The sequence below is a fragment of the Bactrocera dorsalis genome, chromosome 1 (genome assembly GCF_023373825.1).
Source record: "Bactrocera dorsalis isolate Fly_Bdor chromosome 1, ASM2337382v1, whole genome shotgun sequence".
NCBI classification, from domain to species: Eukaryota; Metazoa; Arthropoda; class Insecta; order Diptera; family Tephritidae; genus Bactrocera; species Bactrocera dorsalis.
The window spans coordinates 83657580-83685116 of record NC_064303.1 but is presented as its reverse complement, the minus strand read 5'-3'; the positions used below and the strand labels follow the sequence as shown (position 1 = coordinate 83685116).

General features: G+C 35.6%; 1 protein-coding gene across 2 annotated transcripts; it reads right to left on the bottom strand.

Annotated features, from left to right (window-relative positions):
• LOC105222051 (UPF0047 protein YjbQ) lies at positions 1-27537 on the bottom strand. 2 transcript variants are annotated; one of them, XM_011199231.4, is made up of 5 exons: positions 27296-27537; positions 22957-23929; positions 479-533; positions 304-385; positions 1-216 (listed from the first exon to the last, which is right to left on the bottom strand). In XM_011199231.4, the coding sequence occupies exons 2-5, from the start codon at positions 23153-23155 to the stop codon at positions 1-3; spliced, it is 552 nt and encodes a 183-aa protein (XP_011197533.2). In that variant the 5' UTR covers positions 23156-23929; positions 27296-27537. The 2 variants fall into 2 exon arrangements, with proteins under 2 accessions (XP_011197533.2, XP_049310482.1); XM_049454525.1 differs by having other exon boundaries at positions 27276-27531.

The window sequence follows — 27537 nt, the reverse complement described above, 5'->3', positions numbered from 1 at the left end:
CTAACTGGATGTCGAAGCGATTGGCGATACTGGCGACAGCGGACTGCGCGCTGTCTCACGCGGACACCCAGACAGTGTTATAACTAGCTTGCGTGAACCCGCTTGATCGCGATGCTCGCATAGCCAAACGCCCTGCCATGTACCAAGCGATAATTTACCATCAGTTATGGGGATTGTCAATGAGCTGCCGAGGAAGCAGGCTTTCACGTGCGCCGGCTGAAAGCATGAAATTAAAATAAACACAATTATTACGATAATTAACGGTATTGCAATTCAACACTTCACAAATTTATTTGTACCCACCATATCATCGGGTCCTTCGCACGAGTGCCTGTACGGTAGACCTTCGGGAACTATTTTATTTAACATCATTTCCATGTCGTCTCTATATATCACACATATTAAGTTTAAATTAGCCAATTATAAAGAAATCAATTTGGTTTAAACATAAGGAATAGAATAATTGGTTTTATATTACCTGACGTCTGGATCCCAACTCTCATTTAACGCCAAACTCGCGGATGTGTGAAGGACTGTAATCAAAAAAGAAAAAAACTGTTATTTTACGAAACAATTCCACATTTCACAAGTTTTTGTTACAACATTTAAATAAAATAAAAGTATCTATGCTCTTGTTACTGATTTATTCACAAAGAGAATAATTGTTTTGTTCAACTAACTGCAGTTAAAACTAATCTAAATAGATTTAGAATTAAATATAAATATCAAAATTGTCAAGATGACGAAACAAATTGGTATCGAACCATTGACGCGCCCACAAAATCGGTATGAAACACTAACGAAGGTAGAAAACTTAAATTCCCCTCCAGGGACGATAGTAGGTTAGGCTTTTTTGATTCCAATATTTTTCAACAGGGAGCATGGCCACGTCCTCAGATTAGTTTAATGTTCCAAACTACTTAGGAAATTCAAAGGTAATGATACAGAAGGGCCGACGTAAAAATTTAAGTGGCTGGTGCCTCGTCCACTTTTAGTTAAATTTCATTTCTTGGCAACTCTTCGATTGATCCGAACCACATTTTGCGCGTAACGTTATCTTGATATCCTTATGACGATAGTTTAAAAATAGCCTATTTTCCATACATAATATGGAATTTAAAATTTTTTCCACTATTCCTTCACTTCACAATATTCTTAATATGAACACCAAAGACAATGAAAATTAGTACATCGAGATAACTGAAACACAAAAAATATCAAAGGATCGTGTTGGATGTATCATTCATGAATATTCAGGCATTAAAAATCTCAGTGCAACGTGGATTTTGATGATTTTGGACACTATTTGAAAATTTGGAATCATCATCATCCAAGTAAACTGTAGAAAAGCTCAAAGGTACAGCTAGCAAATTTCGTATGAAGTGTCCGAACTACGATTATGCTATTGTGAACTTCGCACATATGGGTTTGTTTTGATTTAATGGCATTGTTTTCATTTTATACAATTATACCTCGTATTTACATATTTTTTTGATCGAGTCGGTATTACAATTTCAATTTTTAATTTTCGAATGTATTAGTATATTTTAAGCAATAATGGATTAAAAAAATTTTTTACTCACATTGAGTAGCAACCTCAAATGTACTTTGTTAATTACAAATTTGTGAATTTCTCCCTGGGCAATGGCACGATAAGGCTGAACATTTTTATACAAGCCCACCATTTTGCGAAAAAATTATATCAAGTTAAGAATGTACGTACTTTCCTAGATTAAGATCCCGCTTTTTTCTCTCAGATAGCACTTATTTCTATAATTGGCTCAATAGCAGCCATTTTATATCAAAATGTCAATATAAATTAGATTTAATAGCTTCCGAATCCACTCTATACGGCGGATCTGGAACGGAGACTTCTTTTTGTTCGTAGACCTTAAAATAATGATTGTTCGAAAGAACAATGGAGAAAATCTCAAGGTAATCGCCACGACTGAGATCTATTTTACAGCAAAAGACAAATGATAATAAGAAATTTGTATCGATATGTTGAAAAATCTTTTTAACAGGTGTATCGCTTTTCTTGGCAACTAAATACATATATTACAGGTGGGGTGCGGTTTTAAAATCCTTAAATTAGTGCGTAATATTTCAAATACTGTTGTGTCCAAATTTCAAGTCGATTAGTGCAAAATTGAATTGAAGCTATAAGTTGTTGCTCCCCATAACTTCAAAACTACTCCACCGATCCTTTTCAAATTTTCTAATAACAATATTTTTTCGCTATTTCTGTACAGAATTTACGAGGTAATACCGGAAAGTTATTTTCAAATTTGTTAAAAAAAAAAATATTCTATAATATAAATATAATTAGTTGATTTTTCGCAAAAAATTGCGTCTTTTCCTTTAAAATATTCCGAAAAATAAAATAAAAATTTAAATTTCCAAAAATTTTCGTTCGAATAATTGCTGCTACATATGTGACAACTTTTGCACGAACTTACCCTACTTATAATACCTTAATTTTCATGGGCTTACTGGTTATTGTTTCTGATGGATACCGAGGAAAAAGTTAGGCCAAGGTGTTACAACAATTTTTAACCCACGTAACACCTTGACTTTGTTAAATATAATAATACTATACAATCGTATGAACAGTTGATGTTCGGACCTTGCGGTTAAGTTTGATTTGTTGAGCAGAAACTAGAATAATTCTTTAAAAATATTTTTTTCACTTTAAAGCTTCTACAGCGAAGTGGTACGCACGCTATTGACTTCGCATTACGAAACTGAAGTCCATATGTTTTTTCCGCTTCTTGTCTTGCGTATATTAAGCGATTAGAGATTCTTTCAAAATCTCGAAATGCCAATTAATAATTTAATGGCTCGTAACTACGATTTATACCGGCGTGATACTAATGAAAGTGTTTATCATTCCAACCAGAAGGAAGTTGCAACAACGATATGAATCTTTGGAGGAGCGCGTTGTACACCACACCTACAAGAAGGCAACACGTTACATGCCAAACACATAAATATATACCGACATACAAACGGGCAAATACTGAAATGCTTTTTAATTTATACAATTAATTGTTTAAACGGTGGAAACTTTAATTATAACGCACAGTTCATAAAGAATGTCAGACACACCGACGCGTGCGAGTCGGCTGGTTATGCGGCATGCCGCAGTAAGAAGCTACTGCAGTATGAATCTTCTTTAAATAGGCGAATGGGGGTATGCAAATGTTGGTGAAACGAGCATTGCGATTGCGGCGTGTAAACGGTTGAAGTGGTGGTGGGGAGGGGCGGGCCGTTGGGGTAGTGTGTAAAACATGAAAGAAAGAAATAAAATGACTTGTGTGAAAATATGCAAAAACTGAGACACAATGATGACGCCGGCGACAACAGCACAGCAACAACACCAATACAAACATTAATAAGAGCTACTATAATGGGACAGCAGTAACGCGGCAAAAAGTGGAGAAAATATACTTGTAAATATGTCGAGGCATATACAGTCATATGGAAAATAACAGGAACATATTTTGGCATGTCATACATATCCATATATTTTTTTTTATTTTTTGTTTTTTTTTTAATCAATAATCAAAGAATTTGATGGGATTTATGTAATCAAAAAAAAAAACAGTTTCAATCGCTCATCTCGTTTTATACTGTGAAAAAATACGTAGATTTCGAAAATTAAAATTCTATTTAAAAAAAAATAATTATTATTGCTGCGATATTTTGATTCTTTAATATTTTATTTATTTATTTGCCGACATTGACGAGACATGCTTCCGTTACCAGTGACCGCAGGAGGTTCGTTTTATTGGTGGATTTCTTACTGCTCTAAGCTACTTTCAACTCTCGCCACAAGTTTTCAATTGGATTGAAATCCGGCAACAGAGCAGGCCAGCTAATTTTATTTTCTGAGAACGATTTTTTTACCAGCTTCGATGTGTGCTCTGGTCCATTGTCTTGCTAACATCACTTCAGCGCCTAGCCGCTGGCATTGTCTTCTCAATCCGATATATCCGACCTACTCTACCAGAGCTGTTGAGTATCCCAGTCACTGTTACATTAAGACTCCTCTGACCATTGCATATTACGCCATTCCTCCACTGGCCAGTTGGCATGCTCATGAGCTTTTTAGAAACATTTTATTTTGTCAGATAAGGTAATTTCTTCGGCTTTTTGATTTTAAATCCTTTGCATTGAGCCTTTTCAAATGGTGAAGGTCTCAACGTTTAAAGAAAATTCCAGGCTTTGTATTTTTTGAAGATGCAAAGGGGGTTTTCACAATTCTCACGACTATATCACTTTCAATAGTTGGAAATAGTTTTGGGTTTGGCTGGAGTCTATTGTTCGGAGCTGGACTTCAGGCGACCATTCAATAATCCGGATTACTGCAGTATCTTCCAGCCGGAGGTTGGGAAAGTTGCCGAGATAGCTAACAACGCAGGAAATAACTTTTTATATGGATAAATATTGATGTCTATAGCAAGTAAAATTAATCAAAGAATTTCCTTGGAAGCAGTAGATGTGGCGGCTGCGCGAAAGCGGCTCCATATGTACTGGGTTCCAGGCCACAAAGTTCGAAACGAAGCACGAGAGGAGATAGCTAAAAGGACCACCCATCTACCTGCCAAAACAGTACAAGAAATATGAAAGTCTAAGTCCGATATACAACGAAATTCACGAAAAGGCTGATAGACGGATCAGGGCGGGATGGAATACCTTAGCCCTCGAAAGGGCACAACCTATACATGCAGAAAGTTCAGAAAAGTTAACATGACATAGACGCTGAAACATCTCTTATACATTTTCCAACACTATCAAGTACTCGACTCAAGTATAAAGAAGCTACGAAGTTCAAAGGACTGGACGAAATATGAAACGTAGACGTCAAGTCGCTCTTAAAGTTCGCAAAAATTTTTGACGTCCTATATAACGAATTCTCCACCTCAAATTAAACTGAACCTTCATCTGACATTACTAAGGGCCAGTAGGTCTATGCATGGCGTGATAGCCGGCCAACATAAACCTTACCTAACCTAACTGAACTCACTTCACTAAAACCTGAACTAGTTTTTGAGATATCGATCTGAAATTTTGCAAACGTCATTTCCTCATCAAGAAGCTGCTCATTTGTCGGAATCGGCGATATCAGACCACTTTAGCATATAGCTATCATACAAAGCGAACGGTCGGTATAAAGTTCTTGTATGGAAAAAGAAATGTAGGGTTTTGAAATATTTTAATGTTGGTTTCCCTATAGTTTTTCACATGACTGTATGTACATACAGTAGGGTATGTACTTGCAGCAATGAATATGCATGAAAAACAAAAGCAAAAATAGCATAAGCAATAACAGTCACGCCATAAGCAACTAAACAACCGTTATAGCCACTATTAACAGGTGTACCAACAACGCCAAAGGACATTAGCAAGGTAACTAAACCAAGCCACTCTTACACACACACACACACACACGACAAACACAGACAATAACAGCGCAAATGCAAGGGAGATATACCGCAACAAACATGGCAGCTTCCATTTTCTTTTTATTTACTTTATAAATATGTAAGAAACAACGGAAACAACCAGCTAAATAAAAAGAAGAAGAAAAAAATAAAAAAAAGAATTCCCACATTTTTTCACTTTTGGTGAAACAAAGAAGTATAAAAAGAATATGGTGTGTATGTATGTGTGTATGTAGATAATGTGTGAGCAGAAACAGAAACAAATAACAACTTAACAATGGAATGTGATGACTTTAAAATGTGAAGTACATAATGGCGACTAAATTAAATTATGTGCTTTACAAATTAAAGATGGGGCAAGAGGCGAATTACGCGCCCAAGCACTCATTATAAAGCGGACTCAACACGTGCACACATACAAATGCAAATTGATACATATGGCGGTATGAGTAGCAGCGCTTATGTTTGGCCTCGTGTGCCGCACGGTATAGCTATGTAGGGGATGTGGGGGTTAATAAAGGTCCAATGATGACAACAAAGGCGATGAAGGACACTGGCAACATGTCGCGGACTTCTTTGTCTCGCGAAATATTTAGTTCGAAATGTAAAGGTGAGCAGAACGCCACACAGAGCGAAATAGAAGGAGGGCGAGAGCGGGCCTGTGACTCCAATTGAAGCACTAATATGAACTACAGTGACAATGCATTAATTGTTGTCTTCGAATTGCCACTCTTCTGCTCAGGTGAATACCTCATTCAAGTGGTATAATTGCTTACTACTTTCGATATCTATTTTATTATAGTCGTCTGTATTTAGAAGAAATTTATTCAATTCGTCACTCTCTTTGACGAATCAAAAACAGATCCCCTTTTATTATGGCAGGCTTGCTGCTGAACCCTAGATAGCATCCTTATACAATAAAAACTCAATATGGTGGAATACCTTTTAATAGGTAGTGATCCAAGTAGAGGTACTTTTTCAATAGCGTGAGTCGTGTCAAGCTGTCGTGTTATTTTGGTTTAGTATTGTTTGGGATTTTATCATGGAAAGACTTTCAAATCGTTCAACTTTATTACGAAAATTTACGTTCTGTTTCGCTGCTTCAAGCATTCATTATTGGATAATATTCGACCGAATAGATCACATTCAGCACGCAGTGATGAAAATATAGCAGCCGTAGCTGAGACCGTGGATAGTCTATTCGGCGCCGTGCGCAACTGGGACTGACGTATTGAACAACTTGGCGCATTTTACTTCGAGATCTTAAATTGAAAGCGCACAAAGTACAGCTTGTAGAAGAAGTGAAGCCGATCGATATTCCCAAGCGACATCGCTTCGCTCTAAAAGCTCTTAAAAAGTTCCAAAAATATCCGACGTTTTCGACCAAATTTTGTTCAGCGATGAGGCCCATTTCTGTAAATAAGCAACCTAAAAAGATCGGTTTGATGTGGCTGCGGGGCCGGTGGAATCATCGGTCCGTATTTCTTCAAAAATGATACCACTGAGATTGTAACCGTCAATTTAGAGCATTATCACGCCATGATAACCGTCTATTTGATGCTTGAAATTGAAACTCGTGATCTGTGCTACATTTGGTTTCATCCCACACATCGCCATTTCCCACACATCGCATCTATCAATGGATTTATTGAGAGAACGTTTTGGGCCGGTCGATTGGTCACCAAGATCGTGTGATATCACACCGTCAGCCTTTTTCCTGTGAGGACATGCTAGATCTAAAGTCCATGAGGATAATCCCGCTTCGTTTCAGATTTTGGAGCAAAACATCACGCTTGTCATTCGAATCCATCAGAGACATAGCAGCGGCCAACATTTGAAAGAGATAATCTTCAGAAAATAAATGAATTCTTCATTAAATTTGAAGTTTGTATTTTTTAATTCTTAAGTTCTTAATAAGAACGAGTATTAGTAGATAGGGTGTTTTGATTGGGCTCTAAATGCACATATACTTAGGTCGAATCAACCTAATACCCTTCTAATAATCTCTGTATGTATAAGTATATGTTTTTTTCACGTGACACTATTCCCCTGTCGCATAATTGTGGTATTTATAAACATGCATGCATGCATTATTACAGCGTTCTGTGTGCGATGGAAACGATTATGTAATTGTCAACGTCATACTTGTTACACTGACAGTAAACGCATTACAAATTAAAATAGAATACCCAAATGAAATTACTAATATATTCAAATTCGTACGACATTTGCAAATTGATTCAGTTGCACATAAACACAGCTCCTTCGCCTGCTCACATATGCACGCACACAGATGAATGTAACATACATATGTACATGTGTAATGTGTGGATTTGTTTTTAGGTACACTAGGCATCAAATGAAAGTATCAATTTCACAGACATGATTTCAAAGCAGATCTTTAAAAAAATACATGAGTATTTCATTCAATAATATTATTAAATTAATAAAAATAATAATAATTAATAATATTGTCAAATTTTAACATATGAAGCGCCTGTCGTTTGGCCATCGATTTTAACTAAATTACCTAGCCCCAAACCTTCTCCATGCTTCACTTATAATTGTATGCGGTTTTAAGCGATCAGAAGGTTTACTTGTGTACTTCTTAGCTCGAATTTGGATTCATTGGACCAAATTGCATTATCTCAAAACGTGGTTGGCATATTTAGATATTGTTTCATTTTTTGCAAACCAAATGCTCTCGTAGTTTCCTTTGCATTGTACCAATGGAAACATCCAAACCAAGACTTGTGATCAACTCCCTCGACGAAATTTCAGGGTTTTTAGCAAATTTTCTCGTATACGTTGCTCAGCATGTATGGGAATTTGGGATTTAGACCTCCAAAGTTCAGAGTCTTCATTTTCTTGAAGTTTTCAAAAATTTTTCTTGCTCCTCTCATCAAAATGGAATATTTTCAGATACTTTTATCTATATGATATGAGTTATGAATATTTTCTCAAGCGGAAATGTAGGAAGTAAATAAATGCTCTGAGATTGCCAGTATGTAATATATTTATACTTTTATTTGGCGCCTAGTGTAGTTACATATGTCCTCCTAAATAGTTAAATGCATTATATCCTAATGCGTTTGTAAATGCGACAGTAGACAAACGACAATGTGAATCAACTGAGGAAGTGCCATAAGTACCAAAGTATTGATTCCACAGACTCGTGGAAAGATTTACAGTAGTATAATACACCTACCGAGGATAATAGTGCACAAAACCAATTTTGAGTGGGATTTCGGGTTTAAAATGGCTATGTACGGATAGAGAAGGTTCTCCAGATTAATTGACTTTTTATTTTTGAGATATTCAACAACTTAAACTGCATGTTTCTTTGATTTATAATTAATTTATTTCACCAATTCGCCGACCACAAATACATACATACATATGAAGTTATTAAATTACGTTTAATCTATTCACTAATCTAGACTTTTCTCACTTTTATTGGAGATTTATAAAACAGCTGGTTTAAACACTCAAAAATTCACATCGTTTAATATTTATTGAAAGAAAATATTGCAATATTTTACATTGTTATAAAAGTCGTCTTGTTTTAATTTTTTTTCCATTTAATGGAAATAATGGACACAGTCTTTGATTTAGGAAGTTGATTTCCAGGTGAATTCAGATGCATTATTTTAATTTATTTGTTTGTTTACTATTTTTTCAAGACATTGTCTAAATCAGCTGTGATGTGATAAATTTCACTACTTACAAACAGATGGCGCTAAATCTGCGTAGGGAAATTCCGAGCAGTTTAGCTTTAGAACTCCGCGGTGACGAGATTAACAAGTGTAATTTTTGTCGGTGAAATTTTGCTAAATCTAATGGAATAGTGAGATTATCCATTCAACAGCCTAAATTTCGTGATTAAGTGTCGGTCGGAACATGGTATAAGGGACACACTGTGATAGCTTCGTATTATTATTGTGATTTTTACGTGAACATGAAAATAATGATAATGGTATGAATCGACTAATGTGGAATCAAATAGGCAATTCTTGACAAACGTTTTGGCAGCAATTGCTTACAGGGTTCAAAATCTCGTACGCGTAATACCCACTGGCATTTTAAACGTTTTATGTGACGAGCAATGACGGACGTCACTGGCACGTCAAGTGAGCCAGAAATCGACAACAACCGCATTAACTAGTGTTTTTGTAGTTTTTTTTCTTGCATCACTAATGTTGACACCATGAGTAGCAGAAATATTATACTTATAAACACCACCAAACACATACGCATATAAAGACATACATATGTATCTATATGCATACATACATATGTGAGTGGGTATCCCTATATAGAAATTTACCAGATATGTAAGTAGTAGTTGCGTTTGTTGCATTTTGTGTCACCTGTTTGTTGCGCGGCCATTATTACTGCGGTTTATGATGTGTTGTCACTGGAGAAGTAAAGTAGGCGGGGATATGGCAACGACTCTCAACTGCGCATATGAATATGTTAACTATCTTTGTTATCAATAAAAGACAAGTATGTATATGTCTATGTACATATACAAAATAAAATAAAAAGATTTAACAAGCCGAGATGGACTAAAAATTTGGGTTTCGACTGCGGTTCTAGTATTAAAAGCAACATATGGTAAGGAATTGGGGTTGTCATCGACACTATCTGCCGGAAAGACTCGAAACAACGAGGAAACACGGTCGAACCAATGAACTATGGATGAGGGGCCTGGACAAATGGGGTTATAATGCTACGGTATCAAGGACGAAGGTTGATCTGTGATTGACAGCCTCGTGATATTCGGTTCGTTGGATATTTTGATTTAAACAAGTGTTTTCGGGGATCATTTCAAAAGTGAAGAAGTAAATCCCGTTATGTTTATTGTCCATCTTAAGTATGGCGTTCTGTCAGTTCAGTAGCTTAGTTAACCACCTTCTATAAATTTGAAGTTCTACACCATCATCCATAGTATAGAATATATCCAACCGATTAACATTATCCGTATAATAAGGACCTCTTTATATGAAAGACTGGGCCCAAAATTCAAGTAGTGATTCAGTCCGGTGCAGTTGATTAGAGGCAATAATTTTTATAAAAGGAAATACTGATTACAACAACTATATACATATCTGATCTACTTACTAATGGTTCAAATAGAATGTTTTTAGTCGACAAGAATGCCGTGAAGGTTACATATACTATTGGCTATGTTTGGATACAACATCTACTTCTAAGTTTCTTGAAATATTTAGGCCTATTCCATGCATTTTTAAATGAGTTAATACGCCTTTCCACACTAAAAGATGCGTCCAGAATGGGATTGGTATGGCATTATTGAAAATTAACTGATAAATTATTTTAGTAATCATTAATCATTTTTAGATCACATATAGATGTTGTAATCAGGATTTCGTTCAACAGTTTATTGTCTCTAATCAAGTGTACCGGACTGCACTGCATATAAACTTACCTATACATCTATGGAGAACATCAATTTACATACAAATGTAAAGTAAATCGCAAAGCCTGACATTTTTTTGTAGTCACCATTATTATATGTATATGTAAATATGTCTTCTTACAATATTACACTCATTAACACATTTACAAATTAAATATGCACAAGAAGAATGCAAAGGTACATATTGCCACCTCACAATAAAACTTCCAGCTTATGCACTTTCAGAAAGCCCAACACTGCAGCGGCACCCTCCCTTTCACTCCCTTGCATTCTTGGCGGGTGATGTGTAGTGTTTGTTGGCATTGTTTGCTCGGTGTATAAGTTTGTATAGACATGTGAGGCAATACATAATTCATTATTCTTTAAAATGGCATTTTCCAGATTCATAAACACATTAGTGGTGACTTTACAAAGTAATTGTCTATTTACAGGCTGTCAGTCATGACATAAAATCTAAAGGGAGCATTACAACACACCAGCAAATGGAAATGTACATCGGAACATTTTGCAAAATTTAATAATTTCGCTAGCCTAACAGTTTTGGCATACCAAATTCTGATTGAGAAAGATATTGAGTTATACATATGTATATAGTAAATGATCGGGATTATTTGCGGATGTACATATATCTGGTAATAATTCTAGTAAGATTTCAGGTATCTTGATACAGGTTGCACGGCTACCTTGGCACTCTGAGCACTTAATGGTAGTATACATACTTGTATGTATAATAAAAATTTAATTTTTTATCTAAAATGTTGGAATAAAAAATTGGAAATATAATTTTCAATCCAAATATTTTAATTAAAAAATTCGCAACCTTGTGAAAGATTCTCACAGCCGACTTAGAAGTATACATATATAAATATTCTTGCCTTCGCCATTACCGTTTTCAATTTACCCATATGATTCCATATAGAGAATGTTTTAGTATTAGCATATGAGAATCCCGCAAATTGTCACTTCCCTTTTGAATAAAGCAGTGTTTTTGAGATCGCTGGTATTCTAGTTTTTCACCACCAGTAAAAGTATTAATTCTATTAATTCTTAAAAAAGTTAGTAAAGGAGGTTTATTTTAAGTATTCAATATCAATTTAGAGGTTATTAATTTTGAGCGGTCAATTTGTTCGAAAGCTATATGCTATAGTAATCCGATTTAAACAAACCCTGCAATTATTTTTGGATAGGCCACGTCCAGCACGCAGTGAAGAAAATATAGCAGCCGTAGCTGAGACCGTGGAGAGTCGATTCATCGCCGTTCGCAACTCGGACTGACGTATTGAACAACTTGGCGCATTTTATGTGACTTTATGTTGAAAGCTTGTGCAAAAACTGAAGCCGCTCGGCCATCTCAAGCGACATCATTTCGCTCTATGGTCTATTGAAAAGTTCCAAGAAGATTCAACGTTTTTAGGACAAATTTTGTTCAGCGATGCGGCCCATTTCTGACTCAATAGGTGCAAGCAAAATTGCCGCATTTGGAACGACGAGCAACCTGAAGAGATTCGAGAGCTGCCATTTCATTCAGAAAAAACAACGGTTTGGTGTGGTTTGTGGATCGGTGGAATCATGAATGTATCAAGGAATAGATTTATTGAGAGAACACTTCGGTGAGCAGATAATTTCACGTTTTGGGCCGGTCGATTGAACACCTAAATCAAGTAATATCGCACTGTGGGAATATGTAAAGTCTAAAGTCTAAGCGGACAATCCCGCTTCGATTCAGGCATTGAAGCAAAACGTCACGCGCGCCATTCGCCAGTTACCAGTCGAAATACTCGAATGTGTCATCAAAAATTGGACTCAACTGATAGCCCGTCTGAAAGTCAAAGTCAACTTCATTACTACATCCGATAACCCCTTCGAAACCGAATTTTTTACACCAAACGCATTTCAAATAGCTATGGGAAATTAATGCTTTTTCAGTGTTGCTCCAACAAGTGCTTTCAGTCAGATCGATGATACTTTGGATCCAAATGATCCTGATTAACTTGGGCGCCACAGTCGTCAGATCTTAAATGAATTGAAAATGTACGGAAAGAGGTTAAAGTTGTTTTTAGAGGCTAGAATCCTTTTTTGAATGTTTATTTAGTATTTACTGGAGACAATAAGTTAACTCATGTCCGAAATTGAACCCCATATCTCTTATTTACATACATATATGTTTGTGATTTATTTAAAAGAATTGTATGAAAACAAACAAGGGGGAATTTTCTTCGCAGAAAAAAAGTTAAAAGATACCAACGATTGATATCTTATCTTTTTCAAGCTTCTGTATTAAGGAGCAGAATCTATAGGGCCATATGAGTGAAACTTTTCAGCTTTTTGCAAATCATTCTAAAAATGTAGATGCATGTTCTTCATAAAATAAATCAAGTCAAATGAAAAATATTTTATTCCACTAAAATCCATCGTTAACAAAAGCCTAAACAAATATAATGCTGTTTTGCGACAATCACACTCGCACTGTAATATGAAAATCAAAACTAAAGAAAGCTTCCGCATTGAAGAAATCTGTTTCTGTCTTTACAACCGCAAATATCCTTGCAAATTAGGTTATAGCGCACTGTGGACTGTTGTCTTTGCAACGGCAAACATAGTGCTGTGCGATGTTAATGTAGCAATATGACCCAAATTAAATCACCTTCGTTAGCATGTTCGTAGTGAAATAAATAAATGTAATATAAAGAAGACTGCAAGCACGCATCCGACACAGTAGAAAAAGGCAACACGCACAGACAGAAGGAAAGCAAAGAGGTGAGTAGTCGGCGCATAATGAAATAGACAGGTGATAGGCTGAATGAGTCCATTGGTGGTGTTTGTCTCCACACTATGCAATCAAAACTGTAACACCGAACGAAAACTACTTCCCAATTGGTTTGCTAGCAGTGACTACACTGTGGGTCTTACTACATTGCAATTGAATTTTGTGTACAATATTTTTTTATCGAAATCTCAACTGTTGGAGTTCAAAGTAGAAGTAAAATTCTAGCAATACTAGAATTTTCAATACGCTGGTTCGAATACCGCACCCTGTGTGCAACTAGTTCCGCAAGCTAAAGTCTGAAACTGTGCTCTCAAACAAATTCATCTAACACACTTATACCTATAGTTCAACCCCGCGAAACAGCTTCTACCTGGAACTCTCATTAGATAATGCGACGACAACTAAATTAAATCTTACTATTTATTGAGCCTAACAGGGTTAGATCACCGAAATAACCCTTGGCCGGATAAAATGACTGTCAATTCCCGTAACCTAGAACCGCCTGTTGTTACCGACCAGACTACGAACGCAACGAACTTCAGACATGCATTAAACGTCTTTCACGGTTCTTTGGGAGTCAAACCATCATTTATAGTAGAAAAAAATCCCCAATTATCTCGCAGATCTGTGAGTTACCCTTAAGCATTTTCGTTTTGAACTCAGAATCAACCCGAATATCTAATCTATGCCTGCGTGCAGTGAGTCTCCGCATGGCTCTAACCACCTCTTTGCAAACCCTATGAAACGAATCCATCTAACATCATTTTCTCGAAAGAGCACGTTGCCTGGACCTCTCTATAGATGATTTTGATGACATCTAACTTGCGCCTCCCAGGGTCTGGATAACCGGGAACAACAATATTTACAACTAAATTGAATTGTAAATAATACCAACTTCAACATCATAGAGCACCTAACCGTCTGAACTTATTTTCTAATATACTCAGCTTCCCCTTTTACACGCTTTCATAGAGGCAATGAAGTGGTCAGTAGTTAACCGGTACGAATTCAGTGAATTTTCTAGCCAAATAATTTTGCTGCGAGGGTTATAGAATTATACATATATACATATTTATTTACATACGTAAGCATATACATATGTAGATGAGGCTGTGCGTAAAAAAGCATGAGGAAGTGTTAAAACATAAAATACAGCACAAAGATGGACTATAAAACAAATTTTCAAACTAACTTCTGCATAAGTATATGAATACCGGGTTTTCCAATAGGGATTATATGATTTCTAAGCGCAAATTGAAGGTTTGGTTTTCGGTCTGGGGAATAATCGCTTCGTACTTCTTTCGAAATGCAGCTGTTGATACCGTTACTGTCAATGGAGAGCAGTATAGAATAAATCGATGATAACAAACTTTTTTATGGTCGCAATTGGAATAAGTTGATCTTGCCAACATCTGGTTTCAACACGACGAGGCTACGTGCCACACAGCTCATGCAACAACCGAATTATTGCGAGAAAAGTTTGCGGTTTCGATTATTTTTTAAGAAATTGTGACATTGAATGGCATTCGAAAAGTTGTGATTTAACGCCATTGGACTACTCCTTGTGGGATTATTTGAAGTCATTAGTCTATAACAATAAACCAGACTCTCTTCAAGCTTTAGAAGTCAATATTAAATATGGTGTTCATGAACCGGGTTGATTTAGTGGAAAAGTAAAAATCATATCAATCTTATTGGAAACCCCTGTACTATGTTAGATATGTACATGTACATATATGAGGGCACATGAAAAAATAAATATGTCTGCATATGACCAGAAGTGCATAACAAGCGACGGAATGACGACTTTCAATGGTTCTAAGGTACACACTTTGTTCACATCATTAAGCACACATACACACATTTATACACGTGTGTCTCTGATTTTGATATGCAAAAGATGTTAACACGTTGATGCATTTTTATTGCTTGCAGTGCTTTGCATTTTTCAACCACATTCAATTGAGGCCAAGACATATGAATATTGATTTCCATCCCCACCGCAGTTTACCTTTGATTTCCTCCATTACCGGATTCAGCAATTGAGCTTTGAACAAGCCTCTTATTGGCACCTCTTTATTGAATATTAACTGCTGATCGTTTTGATGGTGTAAACCCATTTCAAATTAGTGATTACATTTCAAACTACGCCAAACTTGGGACTTTTTATACCCTGAACAGGGTATATTAAGTTTGTTACGAAGTTTGTAACACCCAGAAGGAAGCGTCGGAGACCCTATAAAGTATATATATAAATGATCAGTATGTTGAGCTGAGTCGATTTAGCCATGTCCGTCTATCTGTCTGTCCGTCTGTCTGTATATATACGAACTAGTCCCTCAGTTTTTAAGAAATTTTGAAATTTTGCAAAAGTCATTTTCTCTTCAAGAAGCTGCTTATTTGTCGGAACTGCCGATATCAGACCACTATACATACAGTTGCCATACAAACTGAACGATCGGAATCAAGGGTTTGTATGGAAAAATTTCACATTTGACAAGATATATTCACGAAATTTGGTAAAGATTATTTTCTAAGGCACCAATATAATCTCCGAAAAAATTGTTCAGATCGGATTACTATAGCATATAGCTTCCATACAAACTGAACACATAGTTACTAAAAGAAATACACCTGTGAAGGGTATATTAGCTTCGGTGCAGCAGAAGTTAATGTTTTTTCTTGTTTTTATTAAATTTAGTGCTTTAACTTTTCACGTTGTCATTTTTGTTTTGTAATTACAACAATAAATAAAATAGCCATAGGGCCACATACGATATTACAATGATCAGAAAATCGAGGCGAATTGTTTTTGAAGACTTACATGATCTCAGAGTATCGGGTAATAACCCCTTCCTCCTTACTTATAACAACACTTAAGTGCCATAACTCCCCAAAGAATAACCCAAAACCACTTTTCTGAAGAACAACAAAACGGCGGAACCAATGGATTGTCGTCTGAGCTAATTAAATACGGCGGCGAAGAACTGATAACGAGCATGCATCAGCTTTTTTGTAGAAGATGGTCGAAAGAAAGCATGCCCGATGATGGAAATTTAAGTGTGCTGGGCCCAATTCACAAAAAAGAGGGACCCACAATCTGTGCCAACTACCGTGAAAGATTAAAGTACGCTTTCAACAAATTGGACCTCATTTCAGTCCTGGAAAATCAACAACTGATCAGAACTAAACAGAGAAGGTACAATCTTCTACAAGAGTGTACAACTGCTGCCGTACGCCGATGATATTGATATCATTGTAATCAACAACCGCGCCGTTAGTTCTGCTTTCTCCAAGTTGGACAAGGAAGCGAAGCAAATGGGTCCGGTAGTGAAAGAGAGCAAGACGAAATATCTCCTGTTATCAAACAAACAGTCGTCGCACTCGGGACTTGGCTCCCACGTCACTGTTGACAGTCATAACTTCGAAGTCGTAGATAATTTCGTCTACAACAACAACAATGTCAGCCTTGAAATCCAGCGCAGAATAACTTTTGCCAACAGGCGCTAATTCGGACTAAGTAGGCAATTATAGCAATATAGTGCAGAGGCATGGACGATGACAACATCTGAGGTGTCTCCGTTACAAGTTTTCGACAGAAAAGTTCTGCGGAAGATTTATGATCCTTTACTCAGTTGCAAAGTTATTCTGCACTGGATTTCAAGGGTGACATTGTTGTTGTTGTTAATACTGGTTCCAAGGTAGACGAAATTTCAAATACCGCAGTCGATGGAACGATGAGCTGTACGAGAACACAGCGCATAGTTGCGACAGTGGCTATGCTGTCTAGGTCAATTGGAAGAAACAGCGAAGAGGAAGAAGATTAATTCAATACTTTTATATAACTTTTTGAATTATTCGATTCGGACATTCCATTCGAAAGATATCACGAATTTAAAAATATAAGTATTGGAAACAAATTCGAGTGGTGAACGGCGACCCGCTCGGACAAGCTGCTGTAGGCGTTATTGGGCTACTGAGCGAGAATCAATATCGTGATCTGCTCGTGATTAATAATTTTGAACTAACTAATTTTTATACTTCGTAATTGTTTTATATAAAAACGTGCTAAGCTTAGAAAATAATCAGTTGAAGAGCCAATTAAAATATTTCTTAGAAATATTCAAACACTCACTTGTATTAAATTCAACTGGATTACATTTAAAATTGTTTAAAAGAGACCAGAAAACAAACTCAAGGGGTCAGTAGGGTAATCTGGCCTGTTTTTTTGACATTTTTTTTCATAGAAATTTTTATTCTACAATATAACTTTTTTCACATATCATGAGGTATATCGTGAAATGTATAAAGAAATTTTTTCGGACTTTTTTTTTGATGACATCTGTCAAAGAAATGGCTGGGTGAATGAGATGCGTTTTTTCACTGACGGACACGATTTCTCATGTTTTTTACATAAATTTTGTCATAACATTGTCAATAAACTATAATAAATTATGAATCTAGTAGGGACGATAGCCAGGCGTTTTGTGAACATTAAAAAAAAAATAAGCCATAAAAAAGGGTGTTTTGAGAAAAAAGGGTTTAAAGTTTGAAATGTGCACTCCGAGCGCTCCAAACGTCGAGCGGCATTATTATTTTTGGGCCTTTTTCGAAACCTTCCAACGATAAAGTGGGTTTCTACATTAATACTAAGGGTATAAAGACACAGAAAATGCAAAAAAAAAATTTTAAAAGATTACCCTTACATATCAAAATATGAAATCGAACCGATTTACGATTTTTATAGGGTAGATTAGACAGTTTATGGGTATATCGTATCCACATACATACTTACATACATAAGTATAGCATTTATGTATCGTATGTCGAATATTTATGTAGCCCAGTATGGTAACTGTTTATGGTGTATTAACTAGTTTCCTTAAGGGGAGCTGTTTTTAAATTTAAAAAGTTATTTTAATCTTTTATACGATTTTCGAAAATATTATAGTTTGGGAAATTATTGTTTTCATAAATATGACTATATTTATTCGAAATCAGTGAGAGTGTTACAAACACCCATTCGCTGCAAGAGCTAAAAAGCCTTGCGAGAAATGTTGAGTCTGAATTTAATAATACTACAAATAACAATGCAAAGAGAGATTGTACTAAAACAAAACAAAAAAGCAAATCGAAAAGTTAATACATAAAAGACATTTGAAAAGGCCTTGCCATATGCCTTTATCTCTTATACCAAGAGTTGTGCCACACTTCGCTCCACTGCAGCTCAGCACAGCACAGCACAATCCGTAACCAAGCTTGACCTCAATTTTTGTTTAGTCGGTAGAATTAAAGAGCAAATTAAAAAGGACTAAGCAACAGCAGCAATAACAATCCCTTATATGCTGTAGATGAAGAGGGGCTGAGAGGACAGAACTTGAAATAATATCGAAGCAACACGAAGGGCACAGGATGATAGACAACATATGAAAACCTCAATTTCATTCACTGCTGCGACCGAGTCGCACCGAATGCTTTTGGATTGAGTTGCGGGGCAAGTGTAATGAGCAAATAATATACATACATACATACATACATATAAGCACTTACAGTCACAGCAATGTAAAACTATAACTAAATAGTATGTGAAGGCATAAATTTAGGGGTAAGCGTCTGCACATAGGAACGAATATGTCAACACCGAAACAATCACAATCGATTAATAAAAAAGGGCGCTAAATTTTCATATATACGTACACATGTAGATATGTATATATGTACATATGTTATGGACCCAGTGTATTTTATGTACGGACAGATTGGTTGAAAAGAAATACGAAATCATATTTCGTATGCAATTGAACATGATGACATGACCGAAGTGTATTCAACAAAGTGAAATAAGTACTTATGTATTTGGCATCTAATTTTTCTTTACGCCGATTTGAAGTCTACATACACACATACATATATTGTCATTGATTTTACCCTTACGTTTAACCAAAAATTCAAATTTCGAAATTCAAAAGTAAACAAATTTTAAATGAAAAAGAACAAATTTTTTAAATAAATAAAAAAATCCAATACTTGCTGCTTGTGCAAGTTAACTCATGGAAGCAACTTACCAATGTTTTGTGCTTCAACTGACAAATCGCAACGAGAGCAATGGGGAAAGAGTTTATCGCGTGCAACTCAGTTTCTCATCGAGAAAAAAACATAGAAGGGTTAATAGCGGGTGATCCAAGTAGAGGTAGAGGTATTTTTTTTTGACAGATCACGCCTGAGTTGTATCAACACAACCTCTACAAATCGTTCAACTTTATTACGACAATTTTCGTTCTGTAAATGCGGGCTTCGCTCTATTTGTGGTCAACATAGTCGACTTTGTAAAAATACTATTCGCAATACCATCACTCATCTTGAGGCCCCCAAACATTATTGGATAATATTCGACCGAATAAATCACGTCCAACACGCAGTGAAGAAAATATAGCAGCCGTGGCTGAGAGTGTACACGAAGATCGTGAAGAGTCGATTCGGCGCCGTTCGCAGCAACTTGGACTGACGTATGGAAGGACTTGGCGCATTTTACGCCAAGATCTTAAATTGAAAGCGTATAAAATACAGCTTGTGCAAGCACTGAAGGCGCTCGACATTTTCAAGCGACATCTATTGGCTCTTGAAAAGTTCCAAGAAGATCAAGAGTCAACAAGATCGCGCTACTTCACACACATTGAATCAATCAATGGATTTATTGAGAGAACACTTAGGTAAGCGGATAATTCCAACTTCTGTGCCGGTTGATAGGCCATAAAGATCGTGTGATATCGCACTGTGGGAATATGTAAAGTCGATTGTCTATGCGGATAATCCCGCTTCGATTCAGTCTTTGGAGCAAAACATCATGCGTGTCATTCGCCAGTTACAAGTCGAAACGAACGAGTCATCGAAATTTGGACCCAACAGATACACCATCTGAGACGAAGCCGCGTCCAACATTTGATAGAGATAATCTTCAAAAAATAAATACCAATAAATAATAAATTTCACTTTGTTGAATACACTTTGGACATGACTACAGAAAAGCTTGCTGTCAGCTTTGTCCTAATATCATCACTTCAATTTCCATATCCTCGTGAACTTCGTTTTACCTGCACGGACCATGAAAAATTTATAAACCAACACGTTATAAACACTTAAGGGAGTGAAAAATATATATTTTTGACTTCGATGATAACTGTTAATTTGGAAACACATTTCATATTTACTACAAATTATCGGCCCATACACATCGCTCGAAAATTAACTAGAAGAATGCACTCCGAAGCAATAGTCACGAATTTTATTCCAGAAGCTTACGTAGCTTGCTCTATAATTTTTGGAATTTTATATTTTTGGTGGTTTATAATTGTCAACAGAAAAAGCTAACAAATATAATGGAGAAAATAGGCGCGGTTAGTCACGTTTACACACAGGACTAACCGCGCCCCCAAACTAAATGACAGTGACGTACAGTAAAAGAAAACCCATTTGTAATTAGTGATGACCATGCTATTTAAGACGATAAACAGGTTAGTGGATTTACGAAAAATAGTCGTAAAGAATGGATTTTCATATAGAAAGCCCAAAAATAAGTCGTAGAAGTATGAATTCAATAATCAAAGAAAAGCGTAATAACCAGACTTTGGAGTTTTGGGACAAAATTTTATTCTCAGATGAGTTTAAGTTTTGCATAATTGACGCAAAGCACGAGAAGCGCTCAACCCAAAGAATACGGTTGAAACTGTTAAAGATGGAGGCTGTGGAGTTATGGTGTTGGGATGCATGGCAGCTGCGGGGGTAGGAAACCGTGTTTTTGTCAAAAATAATATAAACCGAAATTCGCATTTATTTTTTCTACGAAATAGTATGAAGTAAAGTACTCTAAGGATAATTTTACACGAATACTTCTTTTTTCAGTAAAAGGCCGGAGCGACGGCGCCTACCTGGAACCCTAACCCTTTTATGCACTTAAGGAGGCTATGTTAGAGAAACGGAGCAACATTAGCAGCGAGTTCACCAAAAAATTCGTTTAGATCAGTAATAAGAACTAGAGGACATCCTACAAAATACTGAAAAAATGTGACGTTTGAAGAGAAAGCAATGTCTTTAGGTGTACCTTGACATTTGTTCAAAACTTTATTTACTGTACCTCCACTTTTGAGGAAGACTGTTCACATATAGTAAAATTTCTTAAATTGAAAGCGTATAAAATACAGCTTGTGTAAGAACTGGAACCTCCCAAGCGATATCGCATCGCTCTATGGGCTCTTAAAAAGTTTAAACAAAATCCGACGTTTTCGAGCCAAATTTTGTTGAGCGATGAAGCTCCATGCCTTAATGGTTACGAATGGGAATGGGACGAAGAAGTTGCGAGTTGAGTTGTTGCGAGAGATTCAAGAGCTGCCATAGATAAAAAACGGTTTAGTGTGGTTTATGGGAGGGTAAAATCATCAATCCATATTTCTTCAAAAACTAAATGCCAAAAAATAATCTTTCGAATTATAATAAACATTCCCCATTAAGTTGGAAGTTTTAGAGTTTTTTCTTTTAAAAAGTGAGGAACCTCGAAATGGAACGATCTTAATATATTTCGCCATTTTGCTTGTTTGCAAGATTTCTATCCGCACACAGTTTAGTGCTAATTGATAATTTAGTTCATTGCTGATCCTAGTCCGCCAGCAAAAAGCTTCCGATTTCTATAAATAATTCAAATTACTGCTACATAAAAGAATTCTTCGAGTACTTACTTTACTAATTTTGTGAATATTTGAATAGAAAGGAAATGTCTAACACTTCTAATTTTTTAGAAAGCAATAACTCCTAGAACATGAAGAGCTGAACAAGAATATCAGTCATTTTGTGGACAACGGTTTTAATTAAGAAGGCAAATTTCACAAAGCAAAATACAAGTTGATATACTTGTCCCCAGATATGGCTACAGCAATAAGTTAATTTTTGTAAAACAATGTACATTTGTATGTCACATTAGCTTGAAGAGGCGTTGTTTTTGCGTGTGTACTCCCTTATAAGTAGAACGAGTTTAGTTCATTTGCCACTTGTGAAGTAAATACTTCAACGACAACAAATCAATAAAGTCGCTTTTGGCTTTTAAAGAAACCTCGTTACTACAAATCTTAAAATGTTTTATTGCCATGTTAAACTGTCATATTTATGTATATAGTATATGATATGAAAAAAGTTCTTTTCCAATATTCTATACTTTTAAGGTACAAAATAAAGCACTATAATATGCATTTCACATTCCGTCTCTTGCAAGAGTTTTTCTTTGAATAGTTAATAAGCGAAAATTTACTTACTTTGCACGTGACACAATCCCACTGAAAACTGCCCTAATTCGGGCATCTGTCGGAGTATCTCTTCTGTGACTAAATGAACACCTCGATGCTGTGGTCGTAAATTGATTTTGCGTTGAAACCACGCCGAGCCAATTTGCAGGCCCGAACTACCGCCAACACCGCCACCACCTCCGCCACCACGGTGATTGGACGATGCCATTGTGCTATTGGACGAAGAACTGCGAATGTTGCTATTGCGGCTCGCACTAGTCTTAATGTTGTGGCCGCTTCTGGTGTTGCTAATAGTGTGCTGCTGCTGCTGTTGCGGTATAGTGCTGCTATGACTGCGTCGTCCACTGCGACTATGTGCACCGCCGCCGCCGCCACCACCACTTGCACCACCTGTTCCTGACGCCACACCAGCACCAGTGCCTGCACCACCACCTGATGACGATGGAATCGCCGTTGTTGTCGTCGTTGCCGTTGTTTTAGCAGCAGATGATGCTGCTGCCGCTGCCACTGTTACCACTTTGCTCGATCGGCGACCACCTGCTGTCGGGCCTGAAGCAGCAATAATTGCTGGTGATTTTTTGCTTGTATTTTTCGTCGACGTTTTGGCAGTAAAGTCGCTTGTAAATTATTACTAATTTTTTCACAACTCGTATACTTTTTTCTATCTTCCTATTAAAATCGCAACCAACCGATAATTTCTTGAATTAGTCGTTGCAATGCAACTAAGCTGACACTACTCGTTGTCTGGCTTAAACTTTGAATTGACTGTGCAATTCTCAGAGCGGTTGTAAATTGTTTCCTGTGTATTATTTTCACCCAAATCTATAGCAGTGATGTATACTGCAGCACTCGTGTTTGGGTACACGTGGTAGAAATATCTTGTGCTTTCTCGATTTATATTCTTAAAGACACTAAGCCGCACACGTTTCCACTTGAAATTATTGCATTCTGGTTACTACGCTCAAATCTATTGGGAAAGCACCTGAAATTAAAAAGAAGCAAAAGAAATGTCATTCAAACCTTTACTTGTAGAACATATGTATGTATGTATAGTATAATAAAGCTTTTGCAAATAGACGTATGCATAAAAACATTGATTTACGCGAATTCTGTTTAAATGAGCACAAATACAAAAATCAGGCTTTAACTTAAAAATGAATTTCTAACAATTGTTAACAAATAATTATATTTTATAGATCAACTTAAGCACACAAACTTTAATTAATTAAAAAGATAATGTTTATGTTCCATAAGGTATCGGTTCACTTTGTAAATGTAATCATAACAGTTCTCACGCCTGACACAGAATTTCTTACTGTACAAACATATATTTTATAACATATATTTGGTAATAATCAACTATCACATTTAATATTAAATCTATTGACGAGGAAGGTAAATCGTAAGACCTTTCAAATTCAATTTATTTTATTGATTGAAGTAAATAACTGACTGCTACACAGCATACATATGTATGTATGTATGTATATATTTTATCAAAAATAAATTGACAAAATTATTAAGACAATACAAGAACAAGAAAAAGCATTAACTTCGGTTGCAACAGAACTATAATACCCTTCACAAATAAAAAAGTTTCCATAACAGAACTTGCTTTTGATCGTTAGACAACTATGTACATATATGCCATAGTGGTCCGACCGGAACTAGAAAAGGTGTGCAAAATTTCAGAATCATACATACATACGTAAATTTTAAAAAAAGATTCAGAATTTGGGGTTAAAATGAGTATGTGCGGTTATTGGAGAAGGAGACAATATATACATTTATATAGTTGCCGCTACCTTATGGTTTTTTAGATATTTGCAATTAAAGTTTAAAAATACAACTATTTAAAGTACGCGTTTCTTTGATTTTTAACGACACTTATCTTTTAACTTTTTATATTTTATATCCACTAACACTTCATTAATTCCTTTCTAAATATTTATTTTAGATTATAGAGTACGAAAATAACTTTAATTAAATATTTAACTTTTTTTCAATTATTTTTGTTCCAAGAAAAGGGTTACATTCTAACAAAAAATGACATTACGATTTCTACATATTTTACAAAGGAACCAAAACAGTAAAGAAAACAGATAATTTTCCAATAGCAGGAAAAAATGGCACATTATTAGTTTTTCGAGTAGAATTCAAAATAAATAAGCATGGCAGGTCTGGTCGATCCAACAACGGTATTTATAAAAGGGGTGGAATTTTTGTATGAATTTTTGATTTGAACCAAAGTATGTAAATGTATAAAAACGATTTATTGAAGTGTTAATGGATATAAAAGTTAAAAATATTAATGTAAAATTTCCTATAAATCAAAGAAACATGCACATTAAAGAGTATCCGAGGTTTCCTTCTGGATGTTACCAACTTCATTGCAAACTTAACATACCCTCCTGTTCAGGATATAAAAAATTGTGGAGTCTGATTTTGTTTACTCAATCTCTTTGTAAAGGCGAAGAGTGTATGTATATCGTTGTTATTGTTACTGTATAAAGCTAATTTAGTAATAAATGATTGCTCACATACAAAATTTTTTAATTTTGTTATTGTTGTCGTTGTAAATTGTTTAATTAACCCCACTGCCGCCAAAAAGCATTTCTCAAATTGCAGCGATAAAAATGTTTACTTTGTGTTATTGTCACATTTAACGCAATGGCATTTCCAGATAAAAATATTAAATAAAACATTAAAGTGAAATAATTGGAAGTTTTCAGCACAACAATATTTTACTTGGAAAAAATGTACCCAATTTAAGTAAACAGAGCTACTTTCGGTGGATGGGACCAAAACTTCGAACGATATATGACACCTCAACCATTCAGAACGAAGCTGAGTTTGAATCATTTATAATTTTTTGTTCGAAATTTAGATTTTATGAATTTAGTGGTTTTTGGGTTGATATACATATGTAGAGTGGTGTTCACTTAAATATGGGCGCAGTAGAAGTGAAAACATTAGATGTTCCAAAAACTAGTGGTAAACAAATTTAATATATCCAAAAGTGTCGTATACTTTTGATTGTACAAATATGTCCAATGTTTGTCAAAACGATCGAATACGGTGAATTCGAGGCGTTGCTTGATGAGGATACGAGTTAAACACACGAAGGTCTCGTTTTACCTTTGGAATCACCCTCCAAAACATTTCAAAGCGACTATATGCCCTGGGAATAATTCAGAATTAAGGAACCGGGGTTCCTTATGACCTCAAAACCAAGAGAGATATTGCACCGTCTGATTATTATTTGTTTTCTTCGCGGGCACATGTTCTGGCTCAAAAGTCACAAAACAACACTTTTTGCATAGCACCACAAGATGAATAATAGTATTCGACCTTTGCCAGGAAGACTGGAAAAAGTTCTCACATATTATTGATGGATAATACTTCAAATATCTCACTTCTAAAACAGTGAGAACTTCAGTTGCCTAATATAAACCTAATATATACATTTACATTTCCATATTGTTTTCGAAAGTTGCCAGTTATCAAGTAACGAAAAAGATGATGTTAAAAGAACGTTATATATTTTAGCTTCCAATGCGCTTTTATATCTGTGAATAGAATAGGTGAAAGCCCATATGTAGTCACTCTAGCATTAACTAAAAGATGCTTGAAGTTTTAAAAATATTAAATTTTCTAGTGTTCGTAATCAAGAGTCATTGCCCTTTTGGCCTTTTTATATTTTAGAGCACAAAAACAACGCAATCAGGGTACATACATATGTATAAGAACACATGCGATAACATACATATGCACATATAACAAAGCCTCAGCAACTGTCTGTACTGAAGGAACTTAAATGCAAATTCGTGCTTTATCGCCCTAATTGCCACTTGGTGCTATATTATTTAAATTATGTAGCGTTTGCTCAAGTACCAACAGACCGGCTCCTTCGAGGAGTTTGGATAAATATCCAAACATATTCGAACGTTTAGCTAAGCACAAACATACATACTTATATTTGCATGGAGTACGGCAATGACAGCAGGCCAAACACGCCAGTCAAAATGTATAAAAAATCAATTTCTTCAAATGAATGCTTTGAAATCTGTTGTTCCTTGAATTTCCGACTTGAAATTTCGGAAGGCAATGAAATAAGATACATACGTAAATATTCGAAGCATTTTATAAAAAATCTTCAATTTTTTATTTCACTAAAACAAATGGCACATACAAGGCAGCAATTGCCCATTTATAAGAATTCACCAAGTATAAGTAGCTCATTATAATAATACTATGCTCATAATTCTTTGACTTTTTTTAATTATTGACATAACAGTACTCGGTCACCGCACGCCACGTACACACACCTGTACAATATTCAACATACCGAAATGCAGTCAACGATACTTGCTTCGCGTTTTAAGATTTTTTGCTGAATTGAAAATAAATCGTTTAATAGAACCACTATCAGTCACTTGTACGTAATATTCTCAAATATGATTATGTATTTATTCTTCTTTTACCAAATCTAGTGGAAAACTAGCACATTAAGATTTTTCTTCTCGACCAAATGACACAGTATTTGACAGTTCTGAAAATTCGCAAATTCTTTTTTACATGTTCTTCTTT

Excerpts from the sequence above, each read along its gene's own strand:
- LOC105222051 (XM_011199231.4), bottom strand. The coding sequence starts at position 23,155 with ATGGCATCGTCCAATCACCGTGGTGGCGGAGGTGGTGGCGGTGTTGGC. Across the intron at positions 534-22,956 it reads GGGATTGTGTCACGTGCAAA|TCCTTCACACATCCGCGAGT; the intron begins GTAAGTAAATTT and ends TTTTGATTACAG. Across the intron at positions 386-478 it reads AGTTGGGATCCAGACGTCAG|AGACGACATGGAAATGATGT; the intron begins GTAATATAAAAC and ends TGTGATATATAG.